The sequence below is a fragment of the Choloepus didactylus genome, chromosome 15, assembly GCF_015220235.1.
Source record: "Choloepus didactylus isolate mChoDid1 chromosome 15, mChoDid1.pri, whole genome shotgun sequence".
NCBI classification, from domain to species: Eukaryota; Metazoa; Chordata; class Mammalia; order Pilosa; family Megalonychidae; genus Choloepus; species Choloepus didactylus.
The window spans coordinates 21040108-21060118 of NC_051321.1; the positions used below are offsets into that span (position 1 = coordinate 21040108).

The 20011-nt window shown below is 37.2% G+C and overlaps 1 protein-coding gene across 3 annotated transcripts; it reads left to right on the top strand.

Annotated features, from left to right (window-relative positions):
• Window positions 1-137: 137 nt before the first annotated feature.
• Window positions 138-18709, top strand: ZDHHC6 (zinc finger DHHC-type palmitoyltransferase 6). Of its 3 annotated transcripts, none has more exons than XM_037805282.1 (11): window positions 138-208; window positions 1289-1769; window positions 3325-3416; window positions 7894-8053; window positions 9191-9352; window positions 10913-10966; window positions 14859-15026; window positions 16107-16148; window positions 16801-16946; window positions 17039-17085; window positions 18113-18708. In XM_037805282.1, the coding sequence occupies exons 2-11, from the start codon at window positions 1503-1505 to the stop codon at window positions 18214-18216; spliced, it is 1242 nt and encodes a 413-aa protein (XP_037661210.1). In that variant the 5' UTR covers window positions 138-208; window positions 1289-1502; the 3' UTR covers window positions 18217-18708. The 3 variants fall into 3 exon arrangements, with proteins under 3 accessions (XP_037661210.1, XP_037661209.1, XP_037661211.1); XM_037805281.1 differs by having other exon boundaries at window positions 145-371; XM_037805283.1 differs by lacking the exon at window positions 138-208 and having other exon boundaries at window positions 1723-1769; window positions 7986-8053; window positions 18113-18709.
• Window positions 18710-20011: the final 1302 nt, after the last annotated feature.

A 20011-nucleotide genomic window follows, 5' to 3' on the forward strand; every position in this document is an offset into this window, starting at 1 on the left:
GCGGGTTCCCAGGTTTCACTAAAATCAGTTTTGTTTCCTCTAGGTTTTGAGGAGTAATTACGGTTTTCCAAGCTACAGAACACGGGACCTTGCTACCCGAGGGAAGCTTGACACCACTAACCTCCCGGAAATGACGAAGGCTGCGCGCCGGGCCCAAGCGCAGAATAGCTGGCAGGACCCTGGCGAAGGGATGAGCCGGACTTAGCAGGTACTTCTCCCCAGCCTCTAGCAACCAAGATTTGCTTTCTGCTTTCCCTAGACTGAGGTACTCACGACGGAGTTATCCGAGGAGGAGAAAATCTGTTCCTGCTGAGCCTAGACCGTCCCAGGAATGCGATGGCTGAGGAGCGGGCACCAGGGACCAGACTGAGGTGGGAGTCAAGGCAGGGTGTGTTACCACCATTTTGGCGGTCTTCCTCCCATCTGGTGAGCTCAGAATCTCCAGGGAGTTGAGACCAATCTTGCTTACTAGGTTGTTCCTCCCCCCAATAAGGACTTCTAAACTATCTCCTCCATGACACAAGCGGAGAAACTGAGGCACAAGGCAGAGGCATATTGTGTGGGAATCTCTACTGCCCCATATATCTTCTTTCTTAGAATCACTCCTGTCCAGTCAGAAATACCCTTCTCCAAATTCCAAATCCTCCCGGGCTCTCCGCTGTCTTCCCCCTCTCTGGCTCCCGGAGGCACTTCCTGTTCTCTTTTCTCAAACATTCCACTCATCTTCGTTCTCATATATTCGTTCAGTCATTCGTGATTTCACACACACACACCCCTCTTTCACTAGGTGTCTCGCTATTCTACGGACTGATGTCTGACTCATAGTTGACTTAATTACAAGACTACATAAAGGGCAGCTTAGTGTACCCGAAAGGTAATTCGATAACTTGGGTTCGACTGATTATTTGTGACCTTGGTCTAATATTTAGTATCCTTAAGCCAATTTCTATTCTCTCTGAAGAAGGGAACTGGATTGTATCATCCAGTTATGAAATGCTTTATCTCCCTGAATCATTAGCTAAATTTGAGAAAGACAGTTACATTCCCCTGATAAGTTGGGATAAAGGAATAAAAGCAATTATTTGGCATCATATTTCTGGTTTACATGCCATTTAGACTTGAACCCTATTTTGGATAATACAAAAGTAGTTCCTTTGACATTTGACAGATAATCATCCCATACTAGTGCACATGTGAGATGCTTCCTGTAAAGTTGATTACTGGAGTTAACAAATTTAAAATACAATAATACATTTTTTATTGAACTTTCCCATTTTGTTTTCTTTAGGTTGGGTTTCAAACCAAGATATTGGATTCTCCTGGTTAAAACACAGAGCTCTGAGTGCCTAACAGTGAAAATGGCATGATCTGCATTAACACCCCACAACTTGAAGGCATGACAGTGAAGGGAGATACATGGACTTGTGGCACATGGAAATGTGTGCACAGACAAAGGAAATCTATAATTATTTAAAAATTGGAAGGAATTCTTCCTCACCAAAATGGGTACATTCTGTTCAGTTATCAAGTTTGAAAATCTCCAAGAGTTAAAGAGGCTGTGTCACTGGGGTCCTATCATAGCCCTTGGTGTTATAGCAATATGTTCTACGATGGCCATGATTGACTCTGTGTTGTGGTATTGGCCCTTACATAAAACTGGAGGAAGCATGAATTTCATCATGTTGATAAACTGGACAGTCATGATTCTTTATAATTACTTCAATGCCATGTTTATGGGTCCTGGCTTCGTCCCCCTGGGGTGGAAACCGGTAAGACAAAGATTCCTTAACTCAATGCACTTTAATGATGATCATATATTTAGTTTTTGCCTTATCTGCTAACCAGTATTATCAAACACAGCCTACTCTTTGACCTGGGAGAGACTAAGAATATTATTCTAATCACTGATCATTTAAGCTCAGAGAGTTCATTTCATACCTGTTTGAAAATACTGATCTAAGTTAGCACTACTTAAGCCGTTTCACTGAACATTTGTCCTATGTTTGAGATAAAATGGAGGAGAGGTGGGCTTAGGTCCAAGGTAATGTAAGTTTAGGAAACCATGCATATCTTGCACCTCTCTTGTAATTTCACAATGCAGTTTGGCACTAGAATCTTTTTTCATGTAAGAGATTAACATCCCTCAGAAGTGAGAAACCCAGTTTAGAAACTGCTGGTTTAAATCACTAGTAAGTTTTTAAACCATTGCAGTAAAATCACAGCTTTGAAAAGTAAAGTATACATTCATTTATTATGGCTTCTTAAAAATTGTTTCAAAGTTTATGCTTGAGAATTTCCATATTTCTTGCCAAGGGACATCATGGGGTAACTTGTTAGAAGTGTAGAATCTTGGGCTCCACCCCAGACCTACTGAGTTGGAATCTGCATTTTCCCAAAATCCCCAGATGATTCGTAGGTATATTAAAGTTTAAGAAACACTGGTGTGTACTATATGCAATGTACTCTATGAAGTACTCTATAGAGATGGGTGAGACACAATTCATACTCTGAAGAAGCTTAATCTAGGAGAGAAATCAAGACACTTGTACAAATAACTAAATTATAATGAAGAATGTGATGAATGCTGTTCAAACTAGAAGGAACTGATCGTTTTCAGCTGGGGACCTAAGGAAGGCATGGGAATTTCCACAGGAGATGGGGAAGAAGACATTTCAGGATGAGAGAGAATGGTAAGAACACATACCCAGAAACAGTGGACAGCCTAGTTCGGCTGGAAAAGAGATCATGTTATGCAGATAAGGCCAAAGTGAAGGCAGAGCAAAGAAGGCCAGAAAAATTGTTAGAACATCTGGAGTTATTAGAGGTTTTTGAGTAGAACTCTGATATAATCAGAGCTGGGCTACAAGACTATTATTCTGACCATAGACCGTTTGGATCAGAGGGAAACTACAGTAAAGGCAACTAGTTAGGAAGTGATTAAAATGATACAAGGGAGAGGAAGTTACAATGGTAATATCAGGAGAGGGCATGTTTGCGTATTGTCTCTGATCCTCGAATACCCACTCCAAAATATCTTCCAAGTTGTCAGCTTTTTAAAAACTCCTGCCATTCCACTAAGACTTCAGGTAAGTAGAACTAACTGTACTTAGTGATGTTAGATTTGGTGGAGAATGAAGAAGAGAAATTAAAAATGACTTCTGTGTAATTGAGAGAGTGATGCTACTGTTACCAGAAATTTAATTTGTGCTAAAAATATTTTAGCACAAATTAAAGGACTGGAAATGCAAGTTAATGTCTGTACTTGATGTTACCTGAGATCATATATCTTATATATTTTTCTTTGGTTTATATTTTGGTGAAAAGGAAAATTCTCAGGATAGCATGTATCTCCAGTATTGCAAAGTTTGCCAAGCATACAAGGCTCCCCGTTCACATCACTGCAGAAAGTGTAACAGGTATCTGTCTTTCTTTGCTTTTCATTGGGGATTGATCAACTTGATTACTGTTTTTTTGTTCTTGGTGTTCTTTCTGCCACAGTGGTCCTAGCTTTATTCAGATATTCTGCAAGTAAGAAGTCATTAACTTGGTTATTTTTTTTATTATTGTCAAAATACCTGTGTCCGTAGTCTCCATTTTACACTTAAATTAACAATGCAGATAATAAATAAATTTCCTCTTTTGTGATAAGTAAAAAAATTGTTCTGGAAAAATATATATTTACTTTGCCTCTTGCTTCGCAAGAGCAGGTTAAAAGTTACACATCAAGTTTGTTTCCATGTATCAGAATTAATTATATTTGTTGACTGTCATCTTGACTTACTTTAGAATTGCTCTAAGTCTGCATTATAAAGAAGATCTGCTTAGGAAACTAAGATGGCAGCTAGGTGAGACAGGGCAAAAAAACACCTCCGTGAAAAACACTAGATAAAAACCAGAAAGTGACCCAGAATACCGGTTACAGCAATGTGCCAGCTGGACGAGGTCTGCTAGTATCACAGAGACTGTATACTTGGTGAAACCAGGAATCTGCATTCTGAAACGAGTGAGTAAGCTGCCTGGAAGACCCACAGCCACGTGGCGGTGAGGGGAAGCCAGGGCTTGACATTTGGAGACCAACTGGCTCTTTAAAAAAAAAAAAAAAGGGTAAAACCCAGGAGCGGCTGCAGTTGTGGGAGTGGGAATCACACAGTAAAACACAGCAAGAGGGGGCTGGGCCAGCCTCTCGGTGTCTGGCCTGGAGGATAGTCCGCTGCAGATACCCTCAGGGCCGGGGAAACGGAGGGGAGAGCCGGAAGCTTAAAGAAACCCCGCGGCTCGCAGCTGTCTCCCTGGAGGGCTTGATAAACTCCTGCCCAGGGCTGTGCCCACAGTCCAGAGCCCCGCCAGTTGTCCCAGAGCTGGGAAGGAGGAACTGTGCGGGGGGGGGAGGGGGTTGAGACACCCCATTCGGCCATCTTTGCTTCAGGCTGAGAGTGCCACTGCACGGCCCAGTGGCCCGGGGCTTCCCTTGAGGGATGGTGCACACTTGTGACGTAGCACGACATTCCCTCCGCAGAGCTCCTGGAGGATCGCAGCTGGGAGGGGAGACCTGCTCGGAGAACCCAGGGACACTACGACAAGTCCGGTGGTTTGTGGGACAGCAAGAGAGAGGGTCTGGGGCTGAAATGAAATGAAGGCTTAGAGTCTTGCGGTGGCCTTGAATCTCCAGGAACCTGGGGGATTTGAATATTAAAGCTGCCCTTCCTCCTTGGCACTCGTGCACACGCCCCACATTCAGGACGGACGGCTCCAGCAACACACCCAATCTGAGTTCTCCAGCTGAACCTCACGAGAATCATTTCTCCACACACTGCAGGAACAAGGTTGAGAACTGACTTGAGGGGTATAGGTGACTCACAGACGCCATCTGCTGGTTAGAGAAAGTGTATGTCACCAAAATGTGTTTCTGAAAAATTAGATTGGTATCTTCTTTTTTTACAACTTGAAAGAACCCTATCAAGCAAAGCAAATGCCAAGAGGCCAAAAACAACAGAAAATCTTAATGCATATGATAAAACCAGACAATGTGGAGAATCCAACTCCAAACACACAAATCAAGATATCAGAAGAGACTCAGTACTTGGCAGAATTAATCAAAGAACTACAATCGAGGAATGAAAACATGGCAAAGGATTTAAAGGACATCAAGAAGACCATGGCCCAGGATATAAGGGACATAAAGAAGACCCTAGAAGAGCATAAAGAAGACATTGCAAGAGTAAAAAAAAATAGAAGATCTTATGGAAATAAAAGAAACTGTTGGCCAAATTAAAAGGATTCTAGATATTCACAATACAAGATTGGAGGAAGTAGAACAACATCTCAGTGTCCTAGAAGTCCACAGAACAGAAAATGAAAGAACAAAAGAAAGAATGGAGAAAAAAATCAAAAAAGTCAAAATGAATCTCAGGGATATGCTATCCCAAACTTAAGACTCATTGGTGTCCCAGAAGGGGAAGAGAAGGGTAAAGGTCTAGAAAGAGTATTCAAAGAAATTGTTGGGGAAAACTTCCCCAGCCTTCTACACAATATAAATACACAAAGCATAAATGCCCAACGAACTCTAAATAGAATAAATCCAAATGAACCTACTTCGAGACATATTCTGATCAGACTCTCAAATACTGAAGAGAAGGAGCAAGTTCTGAAAGCAGCAAGAGAAAAGCAATTCACCACATATAAAGGAAACAACATAAGACTAAGTTGTGACTACTCAGCGGCCACCATGGAGGCGAGAAGGCAGTGGCATGACATATTTAAAATTCTGAGAGAGAAAATTTCCAACCAAGAATACTTTATCCAGAAAAACTCTCCTTCAAATTTGAGGGAAAGCTTAAATTTTTCACAGACAAACAAATGCTGACAGACTTTGCCAATAAAAGATGTGCCCTACTTCAGATTCTAAAGGGAGCCCTACCAACAAAGAAACAAAGAAAGGAGAAAGAGGTATAGAGAATTTTAACAGACATATATAGTACCTTACATCCCAAATCACCAGGACACTCATTTTTCTCTAGTGATCACGGATCTTTCTCCAGAAGGGACCATAAGCTGGGACATAAAACAAGCCTCAATAAATTAAAAAAAAAAAAAATTGAATATACTCAAAGCACATTCTCCAACCACAATGGAATACAAATAGAAGTCAATAATTTTTGAACTGTAACTCCACTAGTTACTTCCTACACGATATAAAATACACAAACTTTAATGACAAATCAGTGGTTTTGAACTCAATGTAAAATATGTAATTTTAGACAACTATATAAAGGTGGGGGAATGGAGGAGTATAGGAACATAGTTTATGTGTCCTATTGAAATGAAGGTGGTATCAAAGGAAAACAAGATTGTTATGGATTTAAGAGGTTAATTTTAAGCCCCACAGTAAACACAAAGAAATTATCAGAGAATATAACCATAGAGATGAAAAGTAGAGTTTGGGTTAAGAGAAATGGGGGAAGGGGCAATGGGGAGTTAAGAAATGAGTGTAGGGTTACTGTTTGAGGTGAAGGGAAATTTCTAGTAATGGGTGGTGGGAAAGAGCATTACAACATTCTAAATGTGATTAATCCCACTAATGGAAGGCTAGGAAGGGGGTGGAATGGGAAGATTTAGGCTGTATATATGTTTCCACAATTGGAAAAAAAAAGACAGTCTAAATAGATGACAATTGAATGCCAAAGATGAGCCTGGATGGGATTGGAGGATGGAGGACAGGAGGCTCAAAGGGACACAGTTGAGACATAAGGAAAAGGAAATATAGAATGTAAGCTTTGTATCATTGTTGAATCTCTTGTACTTCTTAGCTGCACTTAATGGGATTGCATAAAAGAATGTTCTTATTCATGGGAAGTGTATATGTGAATTATAGTGTTTGTTCAAGGATGTGTGCAGCTAGCTCTCATATGTTCAGAAGATGGAGCGATAGATGATGGATGATAGATGGGGGGAGGGAGGGAAAGAAATAGCAATGTGACGGCATGTTAAAGTTGGTGGATTGGGCTATCGGGAGGGGGGTCAGGGTATGATGGAATTCTGTGTATGGGGTTAGTATTGTTTTTGCAACTGTTCCTATAACTTTGAATTTATTTCAAAAGGAAAAAAACAAGACCTGCTTTTTCCATTTGACAAACATTTATACTTGATGGAAATCTAATAAAAGAATCCAGGTGCCTATTTTCAAAAGTGTTTTAGTATCAAAAAACTTAATGGAAAGAAAATGGAATTGCTATAGAGAAAACGTGAAATAAACTGGAACACTTTTTAATGAACAGTTATATCCACTGATATTAATTAGAAATTTATAATAAGAATTTTGAGATTTGGGAGAAACATAAAAGGCAGATGAGGTTCTAATTGAGGCCAGAAAAGACCTTGCTTATTATACCCTATCTTATATTCCAAAATTAGTTTGCTTAATCCAGAGATTGCACATCTAGAGGATACTACAAGAACAGGAAGAAAGGAAGTTACAAGCATCTGCTTGGACCTGTCAACCTCAGTAGAGATTGATGGGTGATTTTATTGAGCCTCTGTTGTGCTCCACTTCAGTCATGGCATTTCAGAGCTAGAGTAAAACCAGGAACCACTCATTTCCTTATAACGAACCTTTCAGTGGGCCTCCTGACTTTAAACCAATTTGCTTGTAGCAGACATCTTTTCCTCAGAAGGCTTTGCGAAGTCTGCCATTTGTTGTACTGTTTGTAATTTTGAAAGAGTGATTGTTCATAAGTTTTAAAAAACACATAACGATTTTCTTTCTGTCCCATGAAGTATAATTCCTCTGTGATTCATGGATGTGCTGGATTCCTATTTGCTTGATCTTTTAAAGGCCAATTATTTTAAGTAGACAGGATTTTCTGCCTCGTGTTTTATGTAAATTTTTCTTGTTAGGTGTGTGATGAAGATGGACCATCACTGTCCTTGGATCAACAACTGTTGCGGTTACCAGAATCATGCTTCATTCACACTGTTTCTCCTTTTAGCACCCCTGGGCTGTATTCATGCTGCTTTCATTTTTGTTATGACTATGTACACACAGCTTTATAATCGGGTAAGTGAAAAATATTTGTTATAAAATCAAACATGCCATATAAAATGGTAATAATCTAAGAAATCTTTTTTGGAAATAATTTATGATTTTTTTACTTCATTGTTTACTTCTATACGGGTTTCTTTTTAAAAGGAATTAAAGAATCTTTAAGATAAAACATTATTTTGTTCTGGAAATATGTTAGATTTCAAATTTAATTGCTGTGGTAAGAGTAATTAGAACGAAGAAGGTGACAACAACGCTAGTGCTTTCTGCTTCTGACCAATTCATGTGGCAACTTTTAGTTCTTTTTGTTCATTTCTTATTCCAGTGCCCTGGAAGGTGGCTCTGGGATCAGGTGTACACCCTAGAATATAGAAAGATTACACCAACAATAGATAAAGTTAAATTAAAGGCAAGGGTCACAAATTCAAGTACCTAAAGAGTCCTGGAAGGTAAATGAAGGGACATGGGCCTGATGGGACTGTGGCAGACTGGAGAGCACATGTCCTTCACAGAGAGGACAACCCATATTTGACTTCAGCCGATTTTTAGTGTTTGGGAATCCTACCTCAGTGATGCTAGATCTTCCAATTTTTCAAGAAAAATCTGAAAATCCTGATTTTTATGTGAAAGCTCCTGATTTTTAAATATGGGTACCTAACTCTGAATATTTTAAAACATTATACAGGCCAGGTAATACACACCTTCAGTCCATAATTGTCTTGCATTTTGCAGTTCTTGACATCTGATTATGGCACATGAGGGAATAAACAACTGAATCCTAGGCTATATTCACTGCTATGAAAGATTCAAAGCTTTGGAAGATATGTAAATGTAGAAAAGCAAGAAGAAGATAGGAGACAATTATAATTTAGATTGTTGTCTAGTGTTATTAAGGCATATTTATGTTTGTGGGGTCTGCCTGACCTCTCTGAGGAAAAAAACAAAAAAACAGGTTACATTTGAGAATAACTAAGAAAGATGTACGGATCAGTATGAAGTCAAGCCACAGTGTTAACTACAAACAGCTATGTTTGCTTTATTTATTTTCATCAGAGTGTCAAGTTGTCATCTTTATGATCAAGTCTGTTTTAAATGTCTAACCATTTATCACAACTAAGTATGTATTGTATGTACTATTTCTGTTGTTTGTAGCTCTCTTTTGGGTGGAACACTGTAAAGATTGACATGAGTGCAGCCCGGAGAGATCCTCTTCCAATTGTTCCATTTGGATTAGCTGCATTTGCTGCCACCTTATTTGCCTTGGGATTAGCTCTAGGAACAACCATAGCTGTTGGGATGTTGTTTTTCATCCAGGTAAGTTTCTCAGTTACCTCTAGCTACAAGTTGTCAAGTTATTGGGGCTGATTGTAATGCAAAAAAGACAGGCTGAATCTATTACTTTTGTTTATTCCATCTAGGTAACTAATTTAATCTTCTCTGTACCAGTCATACAATTGAAGTAATTTTGCCAGAATTTCTAGATAATTGATTTAATTTTTAAAATGTTAACTTAGACTTATATAGTACTCTATAATTGAGAAAGAGAAAGGTCTTCCCACATTTTTAATCTCTTGGTCTTCACAAGATCAGGATGGGTAGATGGATGTTATTGTTTTCCTTCCTTACAGATGAGTAATTGATTTTCAGAAAGGTTAAGTGACTGACCAAGAACTATTCATGTATTCAATAACATAAGTATTAATATTATTATATAATATATAGTTAATAATATAGCTAACATTTATTGAGCATTTATGTTCAAATGTTTTAGGCACTTTACATGTATTAGTTCACTTAATCTCCATAATAACCCTATGATATGGGTGCTATTTAGTGGCTACTCTGTAATGAAGCTATAGTAATGAAAATAAGAGGTCTCTACCCTTAGGGAATTCACAATTAGTAGTAAACAGTTAACTAATACAAGATAATATGTATACCATAAGATATGTACAAAGTGCTATGAGAACACAGGCAGAGGAGGAAGTGGCTCAATAAGGACCAAAACCTACTTCTTATGAATCATGTAATTTACTGAGCTCATTTATTCATTGATTAAAGGCCTGCTATGGCCAGGTATTATGCTAGGCTCCTGAAATATGATGAGGATTCCGTAGACCAGGGTTTTTTTTTACCATGCCACATTCTTTAGAATTTCAAGGAAATGCAAACATCACCCAACCCTGTTGTAAATCTTGGTTTTAAAATAAACTGTTTGTGGTTAGACTTTATATTTTATTCTAGACTGGGACCAAATTCTTTGAAAATTTTTCTTCAATGCCTGTAATTATGTAAGAACCTATATATGTGAAATTAGTCATATCTAGGAGATCCAAATAATGGAATACAGACTGAATACATTGCATTCTTAAGGCAAAAAGGGAATACCTAGAATATCTAGCTTGTTTGGAATGAATCAATTATTTGTAATAAATAGATTAATCATAAATTTAAGGTTAATTAAAGTAGCAATAAAGGATTTTCATAGCAAAATATACTGAAATACTAACTGAATGGATTATATCATTGTTTTATTAATACTCTGAAAATCTTGTACAGAAGATATTACTTAAAACATGAATTTTGATTAAAATAGTAGATTCAGATTTGATTATGGGCTGGTGTAATAATTTTTATGGAGAGGGATTGTACTACAGTGGTTTAAAACAAGGACTTTGGGGTCACATAGGCCTGTATCCCGGCTCCACCGCATGCTAGCTGGATAATAGGATAATAACCTATGTTATCCTTGGTGTCTTCATTTGTGGAATGGATCAGTAATAACTGTCTCTTATAAGGGCTTATTATGAAGATAATAATCTTAAATGCAATGATGCCACATTATTAAATTTTACTGTATCATTTAATTTCCAGATAAAAATAATTCTCAGAAACAAAACTTCAATTGAATCATGGATTGAAGAGAAGGTAAATTTTAATAATTCTTTCCTCATTATTGATAAAGTGCTGGATAACTAATAAACCAGGTTAACTAATAAATGCCCCAAAGCAAAAACTTGGCTACCCAAATGGCTTACTTCAGTTGTTTGCATGACATATAAAAAGTGAGTATAGGTAACAATTTGATTCATTCCCAGTTTAATATAACTCCCTTAGAAATACGCTTCTCGTATTCACTGAGTTGCTAAAGAGGCCTAAACCACATAATCTGTCTGGCCATTTTCTCTCAGCCTAGAGGATAAGGTGACCCATATGAAAAGGAATTTCCATCCTACTAAGGTGCCATCAAGTTTTCGTAGTGCTTTTGACATCTGATAGAGCATTTAACGTGTTCCAGACGTACCTCACATTCTCCAGTACATACTTCTAGACTCTGTTGTGATCTTAGGGCAAAAAAATTAATCTACCTCCATCCCTGCTTAAAACTTCTCAGACTACCCTCATTAGCACTGGGGCAGGGGACAGGCAGATAACCTAAATGAGTGAAGCCAGTCTGTACCAAAGAACTGGCTAACACAAAACTGATTATTGCCATAGGGAATACTTACACAGTATTGTGAGATCTCTAATTTTTTTTTCCAAAAAGTTGGAAATCTGGGATTTTGTGAGATGTCCTCTCAGCGAGCAATTAAAATTAAAATGAACAAAGAAACAAAAAACATTTGTGGGCCAAATAAAACACATCTATAGGATGTACTTACCCTTGCTGACAACCAGTATGTGAGCTTTAATTTACAACAAGGTATCTCAAACTTTTTGGTCTCAGGACCCCTTTACATTCTTAAAAATTGTGGAAGATATGAAAGAGCTTTCATTTATGTGTTTTATATCTGTTGATATTTGCTGTTGATACCAACAGATAATAAAATTGTGAAAGATATGAAAGAGCTTTCATTTATAGAATTATGTTAGAATTATCTGTTGATAATTTCTAACTGAGAAATTTCTGTAAAGATTTATTTCATTTAAAAAAAACTAAATCCATTACACATTAATAAAAATAATATTTTTATGAAAAATATTTTCCAAGCTAAAGAATTAGAAGTGTCTGTTTTGTATTTTTACAATTCTCTTTAATGTCTTACTTAATAGATGGTTAGATTCTCACATTTACTTCTGCATCAGATCTGTTGAGATATGTTGTTTTGATTGAAGTAAATGAAGAAAATCCAGCCTCATACAGATATGTAGGTAGAAAAGAGTGGAGTACTTTAAGAGGTTTTTTATGTAATAGTGGATGTTTTTCTTTGATACTGCCCCAAATCTTGACAAGTGGTAGTTCTTGATAGGTTAGTTGCAATGTGAAATCTGAAACCATATCAGTAATTTTTGTACTCTTTTACATTAAAATCCATCAGTCCATCTTGCTCTCTGAATTGACATTTCACCCACACATGATTTTGCTAACAGCCGGCATTGGCCATTTGGAAAACATCAGTTTGCTGGGTTATGCATATTTTCCAAATGCTGGCACATTTCATTATACAATATCCCAAAATTCCATTCATTCATATCACAAAGATGTCAAGCTCATAGTAGTGGATATCAGTTTTCCAAAATTCTAATTTTTACTTGAAAGCCTGAAATTTTTCATTAGCAGCAGATACTGTCAGTTGTTATCCTTGAAGTGACAGCCTGATTTTAATCATTTTTGAGAAAATGTCTACCAAATACCCAAGTCTGAAAACCTTAGTTTGTTACATTACTCGTTCATTCAAGTAAAAGTACCGTTACATGAAAAAAGCCAGTTACATAGCTTTTTTCTTTTAGCTCACAGTTCCAAGAATCACAGAAGTTGTTTCCTGGAGAAAACCATTGCACTTTGGCATGCTTTATAAAGTGTACTTCCCATTTTATCTCGCTGAATATTAAAAGAATGTCTACTTGAGAGTTGAGATTTAATAAGACTTTTCATCAAGGACTTTCTTATGTAAACTGCTTTTTTTTTTTTTTTTTAAACCATGATTATGTGGCAGTGAAGAATATAATGACTACTAATACAGTTTGGTACCACTGTCTTGATTCCTGCTAAGTTGCCAGTACTATTACCCACCATTGCAAATGACAACATAGTAAGAAAGGCCAATACCATCTTAGTATTATTATGAAAATAGTTTTGACCTCTCTGCACTCCAAGAAAAGGTCTTGGGAACTCAAAGGGGTCTATGAAGCATGCTTTATGAACTACTACTGTATAGGTTTAAGTCTAAGCGCCTTAGCTTATACATAATGAGATCTGTCATGACTTCCCCTTACCTGCTTCTCCAACTTCATTGCCCACCCCTCCCCACCCTGTCTCAGATTTGATACCATATTACAAATACCAAACTGTTCGTGTAGTTTGTACATCTTATTATTCTGTATCTTTGCACATGTTGTACCCTCTACCTAGAACACCCTCTTTTTGCCTGATTTCTTGTCCCTCAAGACTTAGTTTAGGTGTCATTTCCTCCAAGGAACTTTCCTTAACCCTTCCTAGACTAGGTTAAGTACTTCCTCTCCCTTTTCCTATAGCACCCACTGCACACCTCTGATACCTCTTAAAACTTAGTATTAATAGAATCCCCCCCCCCAACTGCACTGAATGCTTCTCTTAGGCAAAGACCACGTCTTAGTCATTTTTGTAAACTATTCTCCTCCTAACCAGTTTTTTCCTTGTAAATGGCCTCTCCCTCTGTTCTCTGAGACTCTTACTCCATTTATAAAAAGGGAAAATTACCCATTACTATCTGGATAGGGATCTATTTGTATAATTCAATAGATACATGTCTGTTATGGCTTGACAATTCTTTTTATAAACAATATCAATATCAATTTATAAGTAATTGCAAGAAACTTTTCCCCCGAAATACTGTTCCCTGATAATAAAATATTTTAAAGTATAATTTTTAGTTAGTATAAAATGTTGTCATTAAATTAACAATTTTTTGCTAATGACCAAGGATCTTTGTAAAGTGCCATGCTAAGTCTAAAAGTTGTTTTCAAAATGGCACTCTATTGTTAAGAAAAACAAATTTAAGTAAATGATCATGTTAAATTCATAGAAATTACTATTTATGCAACAAATTTCAACTAAGTTTGTACACTTATTTGTAGAAATAAAGTGTACCTTTGCACCACTAGGTGTCAGTGGAACTTAAGAAATATGAAGCCAATGTATTTCCTTAAGTAAAGCTAACAATTTCAATGCCTAGAATATAATTTATGCAACCTTTATATATATGTATAACATGTACACATGAATACATAGATAACTGAAGACATATATGTATGTGATGGTATAAAAAATGAAAAATCTCCTGAACTTACCTGCTAACTTTTTAAAAAAATATTTTTCATTAAGCAGTGACTTTCCTGATAACTTTCCTGGCTGGTCCTACATTTGTCACTCAACCCAGCATACAGCCATTGCATTCTAGTGTACCCCACAAAACAGTTCTACTCCTAGTAAACCTGGCTTTCTCTTAAATCTGCTTGTCAACATCCCTTCTTTGTTCCTGGATCCTTTTGTGCTGCTGAACAACCAGGAGCATAAAGAATTTTTTATATATGGGACCAAGTTTTATATATACGGGATAAAGTTAATTTACTCTTTTAATAAGTATTTTTGAATGCTGATTCCTGAATTAGCCCTGTCAGACATTTTCTGGATGATCACATGCAAGTTCCGTGTTCTCTTTTAAGTTCTTCCTATATTATGATAAAGTTATCTTTTTTTTGTATACTAACACTATAGTAAAGAGGAAGTATTTTTGTAGAAGATCCAAATTTGAAAAATGAGTGTTCTCAATTAACAGTATGTTACTGAAAAGCATTTAAGGCAGAGTCAGTTGCCATCTTATATCTCTGTTACTCACAGGCTAAAGATCGAATTCAATATTATCAACTAGATGAAGTCTTTGTTTTTCCTTATGATATGGAAAGTAGATGGAAGAACTTTAAACAGGTATTTACATGGTCAGGAGTCCCTGAAGGAGATGGACTGGAGTGGCCAGTAAGAGAAGGCTGCCACCAGTACAGCTTAACAGTGAGTACTTTTGTTCAAATAGACCTTCCTTTTTGGTTCACCTTCTTCCCCTTACCTCCTAGCATGTCCAAATGACATTTTATAGTAAAACTTTTATAGTAAAATGAGTAAACAAAATTTCAAAAAGGAAAAATGAATCTAAGTTAATATCTTAAAGCACTCATTGTATTCATGTCTCTACCTTTATTTAAATCTCTCCTTAACTCTCGCAAGATAAAGTCCTGGTTCCTTAACTTAGTTTTATAAGATCTGGCCTAAAACTACCTTCCAGCTGACATGAATCATCCTTTCCGGTCAGACCAGTCTACTTAGTGTTGTATGGACTCCATATACATTCCTGCCTCAGCACTTTGCCCACACTGTATTCTCTATGTCATATGATTTCTTCTCTATCTGAAATTATGGTCACTGTTTAAGATTACTTCTAGTCCCACCTCTTTCATAAAGTCTTCCCTACGCACCTAGACTCATCTGGATTTGGCATTTGGTTATATATAATCACATGGCAGCTTGTGGGTACTCCTATTTTTATATAATCCTACATCTTTTATTTTTCACTTGACAGGATACTAGGACAAGGACAATGTTATCTTTGTTTCCCCTGCTATATTTAATATAGTACTAGTTAGTAAATAGTTGCTGAATAAATAAAATGAAGTGAGTTGGAATGATGACTTTTAGTCCAGTCTCATTTTTAATGAGTTTGATGGTTTGTCTGCTTTGTTTCTAAGGAATCAGTCTGAATCCCAGGATCTTCATCTTAGGTACTAGCCCAGAAGCTTCATGAGGGCAGAGAGCACATTTGCCTGACCTCTGGGCCCCAGTGGGTGCTCTAGAGATGTATAGAAATGAAGACATTAGAGAGCAAATGCTGAGAAGAAAGCTCCACTCTCAGCTTCTGGTTCTTAGTGCTAGGACTGCCTTTCCATGCTAAAGAACCATGTGGCCTTTAAATTGTCAGCAGTTTGAAATGCTGCAAAATTTGGAGTTTGTCATGTCACCCTGACAGTATGTAAGGAAAGGCTATTTTTAAATATTGAGATAAGAGACTTAATTGTTTTTTTTCTATCTTTCAAACAGGTAGAACAGTTGAAACAAAAAGCAGATAAAAGAGTCAGAAGTGTAAGTAATTCTTTAACAATGATACTAATTTCTCTTTTCTTATGGAAGGCTCTATACTTCTGTTGGCTATTAACTAAGTAATATTCTTCAATATACATGTGTTGAAATGTGATGAAATTCACTTGACTTTTGTTTTCATTTAAACAGTTTGAACTGGAGATGTGGAGGAAGTTTAGTCAATTTATATTGCCCAAATGGAAAAATACGTATTCCTAATATTATTTGTCAGTATGAAACCCATCCTCTACAACTATGCTGTTCCGTATGATGGCCATTCGCCACATGTGGCTATTTAAATTGAAATTAAATAAAATTTAAAATTTGGTTCCTTGGTTGCTCCAGCCACATTGCAAGTGCCCAGTAGCTACCTCATTGGATAGCAGAGGTATAGAACATATCCATCATTGCAGAAAGTTCTGTTGGACAGCAGTGCTCTAGAATTTAATTCTTAGCTATGTGCTTGCAATGAGGGATAGAAAAAGCCTCGACCTGGAAATGTCAGTTTCCTCCTTTAAGGGAGCTGGGTGGATGGGGAACTGTAAGGGACTTGTTACCAGATAGTTTGGTCTACCCTTAAAAGTCTAATTTAAAACTTGAAAGTACTCAGATATGGTGGATATTGTGGATAACTGTTGTTTTCCCCTGATGGCAGGTTCGCTATAAAGTAATAGAAGATTATAGTGGTGCCTGCTGTCCTTTGAATAAAGGAGTCAAAACCTTCTTCACAAGCCCCTGCACCGAAGAGCCTCGAATCAGGCTACAGAAAGGGGAATTCATTTTAGCCACAAGAGGTTTACGGTAAGTGTTATGAAGTACTGAATTTCTTCTTTAATGACAAAATTGACATGTAGCCTAAAAAATATTTACTTTTGATCTTTTAAATATTTCAGATATTGGTTGTATGGAGACAAAATTCTTGATGATTCCTTTATAGAAGGTATGGAAATGGAAGGGGGTGTTTAAAGAACTAGATTGCTAGCAATCATTCCAAATTTTACTGTAACAGCTTTTGTAAACAACCCCATGTCAAATGCACTAGGCAAACTGAATAGAAGGGCAAATCATTAAGTAACAAAAAGAAGCTCCTTATGTATTCTTTCTCCATAGCAATTGTATTTAGCAGGTCTTTTTTGTTGATAGCTAACATTTAAGCTCATATTTACTATCTGGCAGGCACTTGTATAAGGGCTTTACTTGTGATTTTAAGTCCCCTACAGCCCTCTGAAGTAGGTACTGTCATTTCCACTTTATTGGTGAGGGAAGTGAAGCAGAGAGAGGCTAAGCAATTTGCCGAGGGCCACATGCTAAAAACAGGTAGATCCAGTGCCCAAACCCAAGCAGTCTGTGCTCTCAACCCCTGTGCTACATTGCTCCCCCTTTGGATGAGCATTCCTGTTGAGTTATTATAAAAACTAATGGACTGAAACTTTGCCTTTGATTTTTTTTATTTAAGTTTTAGAATTGTTCCTGTTAAAGTAAAGATTAACCCAGACTATACTTCAAAACATACACTGTGTTAATCATAAATTAACCCCATAATTAGGCAACCTTAATCTAGAAATTTACATGTGAGAAAAAGCCTAAAAAGAAAATTCACAGAAGCTACAGGGAGGTAATTACCCTGGAATAGTTGAAATTTGATGGTATATTAAAAACACTGTCACCATCACACATGTGTAAATGAATACCCATCTTAGAAGTTTACCACAGTCTCCAGTTAGGGACCATCTTGAATCACATCGATCCCTTTCCCAGATAATGGAATTTGGGAGGTATCCATTTTCTAACTTGTTAGTAGCATTTAAATGCCATATTTTCCCCCTTCAAACTGCTGAGGGTAGACAATGAAGATTAAAAAAGTCTAACTCAAAGCTTATTAATTTGTAATAATAGGATGGCTCAGTCTCGACAACACCACTGTATTATATCTGGCTATTTTACATCAATTACATTTTCTCTCTCAGGTGCCTCAAGAACAAGAGGATGGTTCCCTAGAAACTGTGTGGAAAAGTATCCCTATGATGCTGAAACAGATCCAGCCCAAAAGGGCGAGAAGAAAAACAGATAGCCACTGTTAAAGTTATTCTTTAAGTCCATTCCATTACTTGAAAATTGTACATATTACTAAAGAATTATGCAATGAGCCTACTCTGGTTAAGGTGTTCTTTTCCTCAGAGGTGCCCTAGTGCCATGATTTAAATATTTTTATTACCATTTTTAAATGGAGAAGCCATTCTGCATATGCCTTTGAATTCCTGCCCCCCTCTTTACTACCTTTTCCTCCCCCAAAAGGAAATACACTTCACCTAAGTAAGTTAATTGCATTTTCTCTAGGATTTTTTTATGCACTGAACTCTGTGGACCTCACCTGCAGATATAGTTCCCCCTTTGCCAGGAGCATCTGCATGTGATGCTTTTATTCTTTTTTCCCCTCAGTTGATATTTCTTATGTAATATTCTGAATACTATAGAACTTAATTTGTCAGGTTCAATATAATTACAATTTTGTTACCTATCTTTTAATAATGCAGATTTTATCAAATCAAATAAAGATCAATGATTGTTCTGTATAAATCATGGCTTTTGTTTAAAGCATTTTTCTGCTGACTAACTGAAAAGGTTTTGACTTAGTCCCTTATGATAAACCTCCTCTACTATTCTGTGAAAACTTGGCATCTTGAATGATGAGTCTTAAGACACACATATGCGATGTATGAACCCTATTTATGGCATATTGAGATCACAGCATTCTAGCTGAGACTTTGAACCTCGTGTTATCTAACTGCTCATGTACACTTGAATATATCAGAAACTGAAGCTTGCAGTAGTGGTTGGATCTAAGCTGGTAAACTTGGATTCTTTTAGCTAAACGTGTAGAATTGCAGAAGGAAAGAAAGCCCATTCCTCTGGATTTCAGTAACCTATTCCGTTATTCATTAATTCTTTCTAAAGCAGGGAACTTAAAGCTTTGGGGCTCAGACTTGTAATAGTTAAGAATAAGGAAAGGGCATTAGGGGATTCAGTACTAAGTGAAACATGATTCTGCCTCCATTCTACTGGGGCGTAGAGGTGGACAGACAAGTAAAATATGTCAGGTAGAGTATTCAGGTATTCTGAACAAAGAAGGTGGGGTGGTCTCACGGAGGTGACCTTTGAAGCAGATGAGAGCCTCTGGAAGTATCTGTATTTTAGCTGGAGGGGAGAGCAAGAACAAAACAGGCTGGAATGTGCAATGGTGTGTTTGAAGAAGAGGAAGGCAGCCAGTGAGGTTCGATTAGCATAAGTGAGGGTAATAGGAGAGGAAGTCAAAGAGATAATAGAGGAGTGGGCGGTGTAGAGATCAGTAAATTAATCCCTGCCTTCCCTTTTACTTCAGATACTCAAGAATAGACATTTCTTCAGCTCTTCTAGGCTCAGGATCTAGGAAGGCCATCCAGGAACTGGTTACAGTACAGAAAGGAATGCTATTTGTGAGGACACTAAAGATTGGTAAAGGAGAAGAACAGGAACTGTGCTCAGTTTGCTGTTTGGGGGCTGCTGGTATTTGCTGTTATTATTCCCAGCAATGGGATAAGAAGGCATCATCCTCTCAACTTGGTTGACTTCAGTATTAATCAAACTTGGTTGCACATTAGAAGCACTTGGGAACCTTTTAAAACATTCTAATGCCCAGACTGTACCTCAAACCAGCTAAAGGAGAATCCCTGGGAGTGGGACCCAGGAATCAGTATTTCTTAAAACTTTACAGGTAATTCCAACATGCAGTCAATTTTGAGAATCTCTGGTTTACTTCATTGTTAAATGGACCTTGTTTAGGACTGATTCTCATCATAGTCCATGAGGAAACAGACACCACAACATAA

Bases quoted from the DNA above. Each gene is read 5' to 3' on its own strand.
- ZDHHC6 (XM_037805282.1), top strand. From the start codon at position 1,503: ATGGGTACATTCTGTTCAGTTATCAAGTTTGAAAATCTCCAAGAGTTA. The intron at 10,967-14,858 runs GTAAATTTTAAT...TGTTACTCACAG, and splicing joins AATCATGGATTGAAGAGAAG to GCTAAAGATCGAATTCAATA. The intron at 15,027-16,106 runs GTGAGTACTTTT...TCTTTCAAACAG, and splicing joins GCCACCAGTACAGCTTAACA to GTAGAACAGTTGAAACAAAA.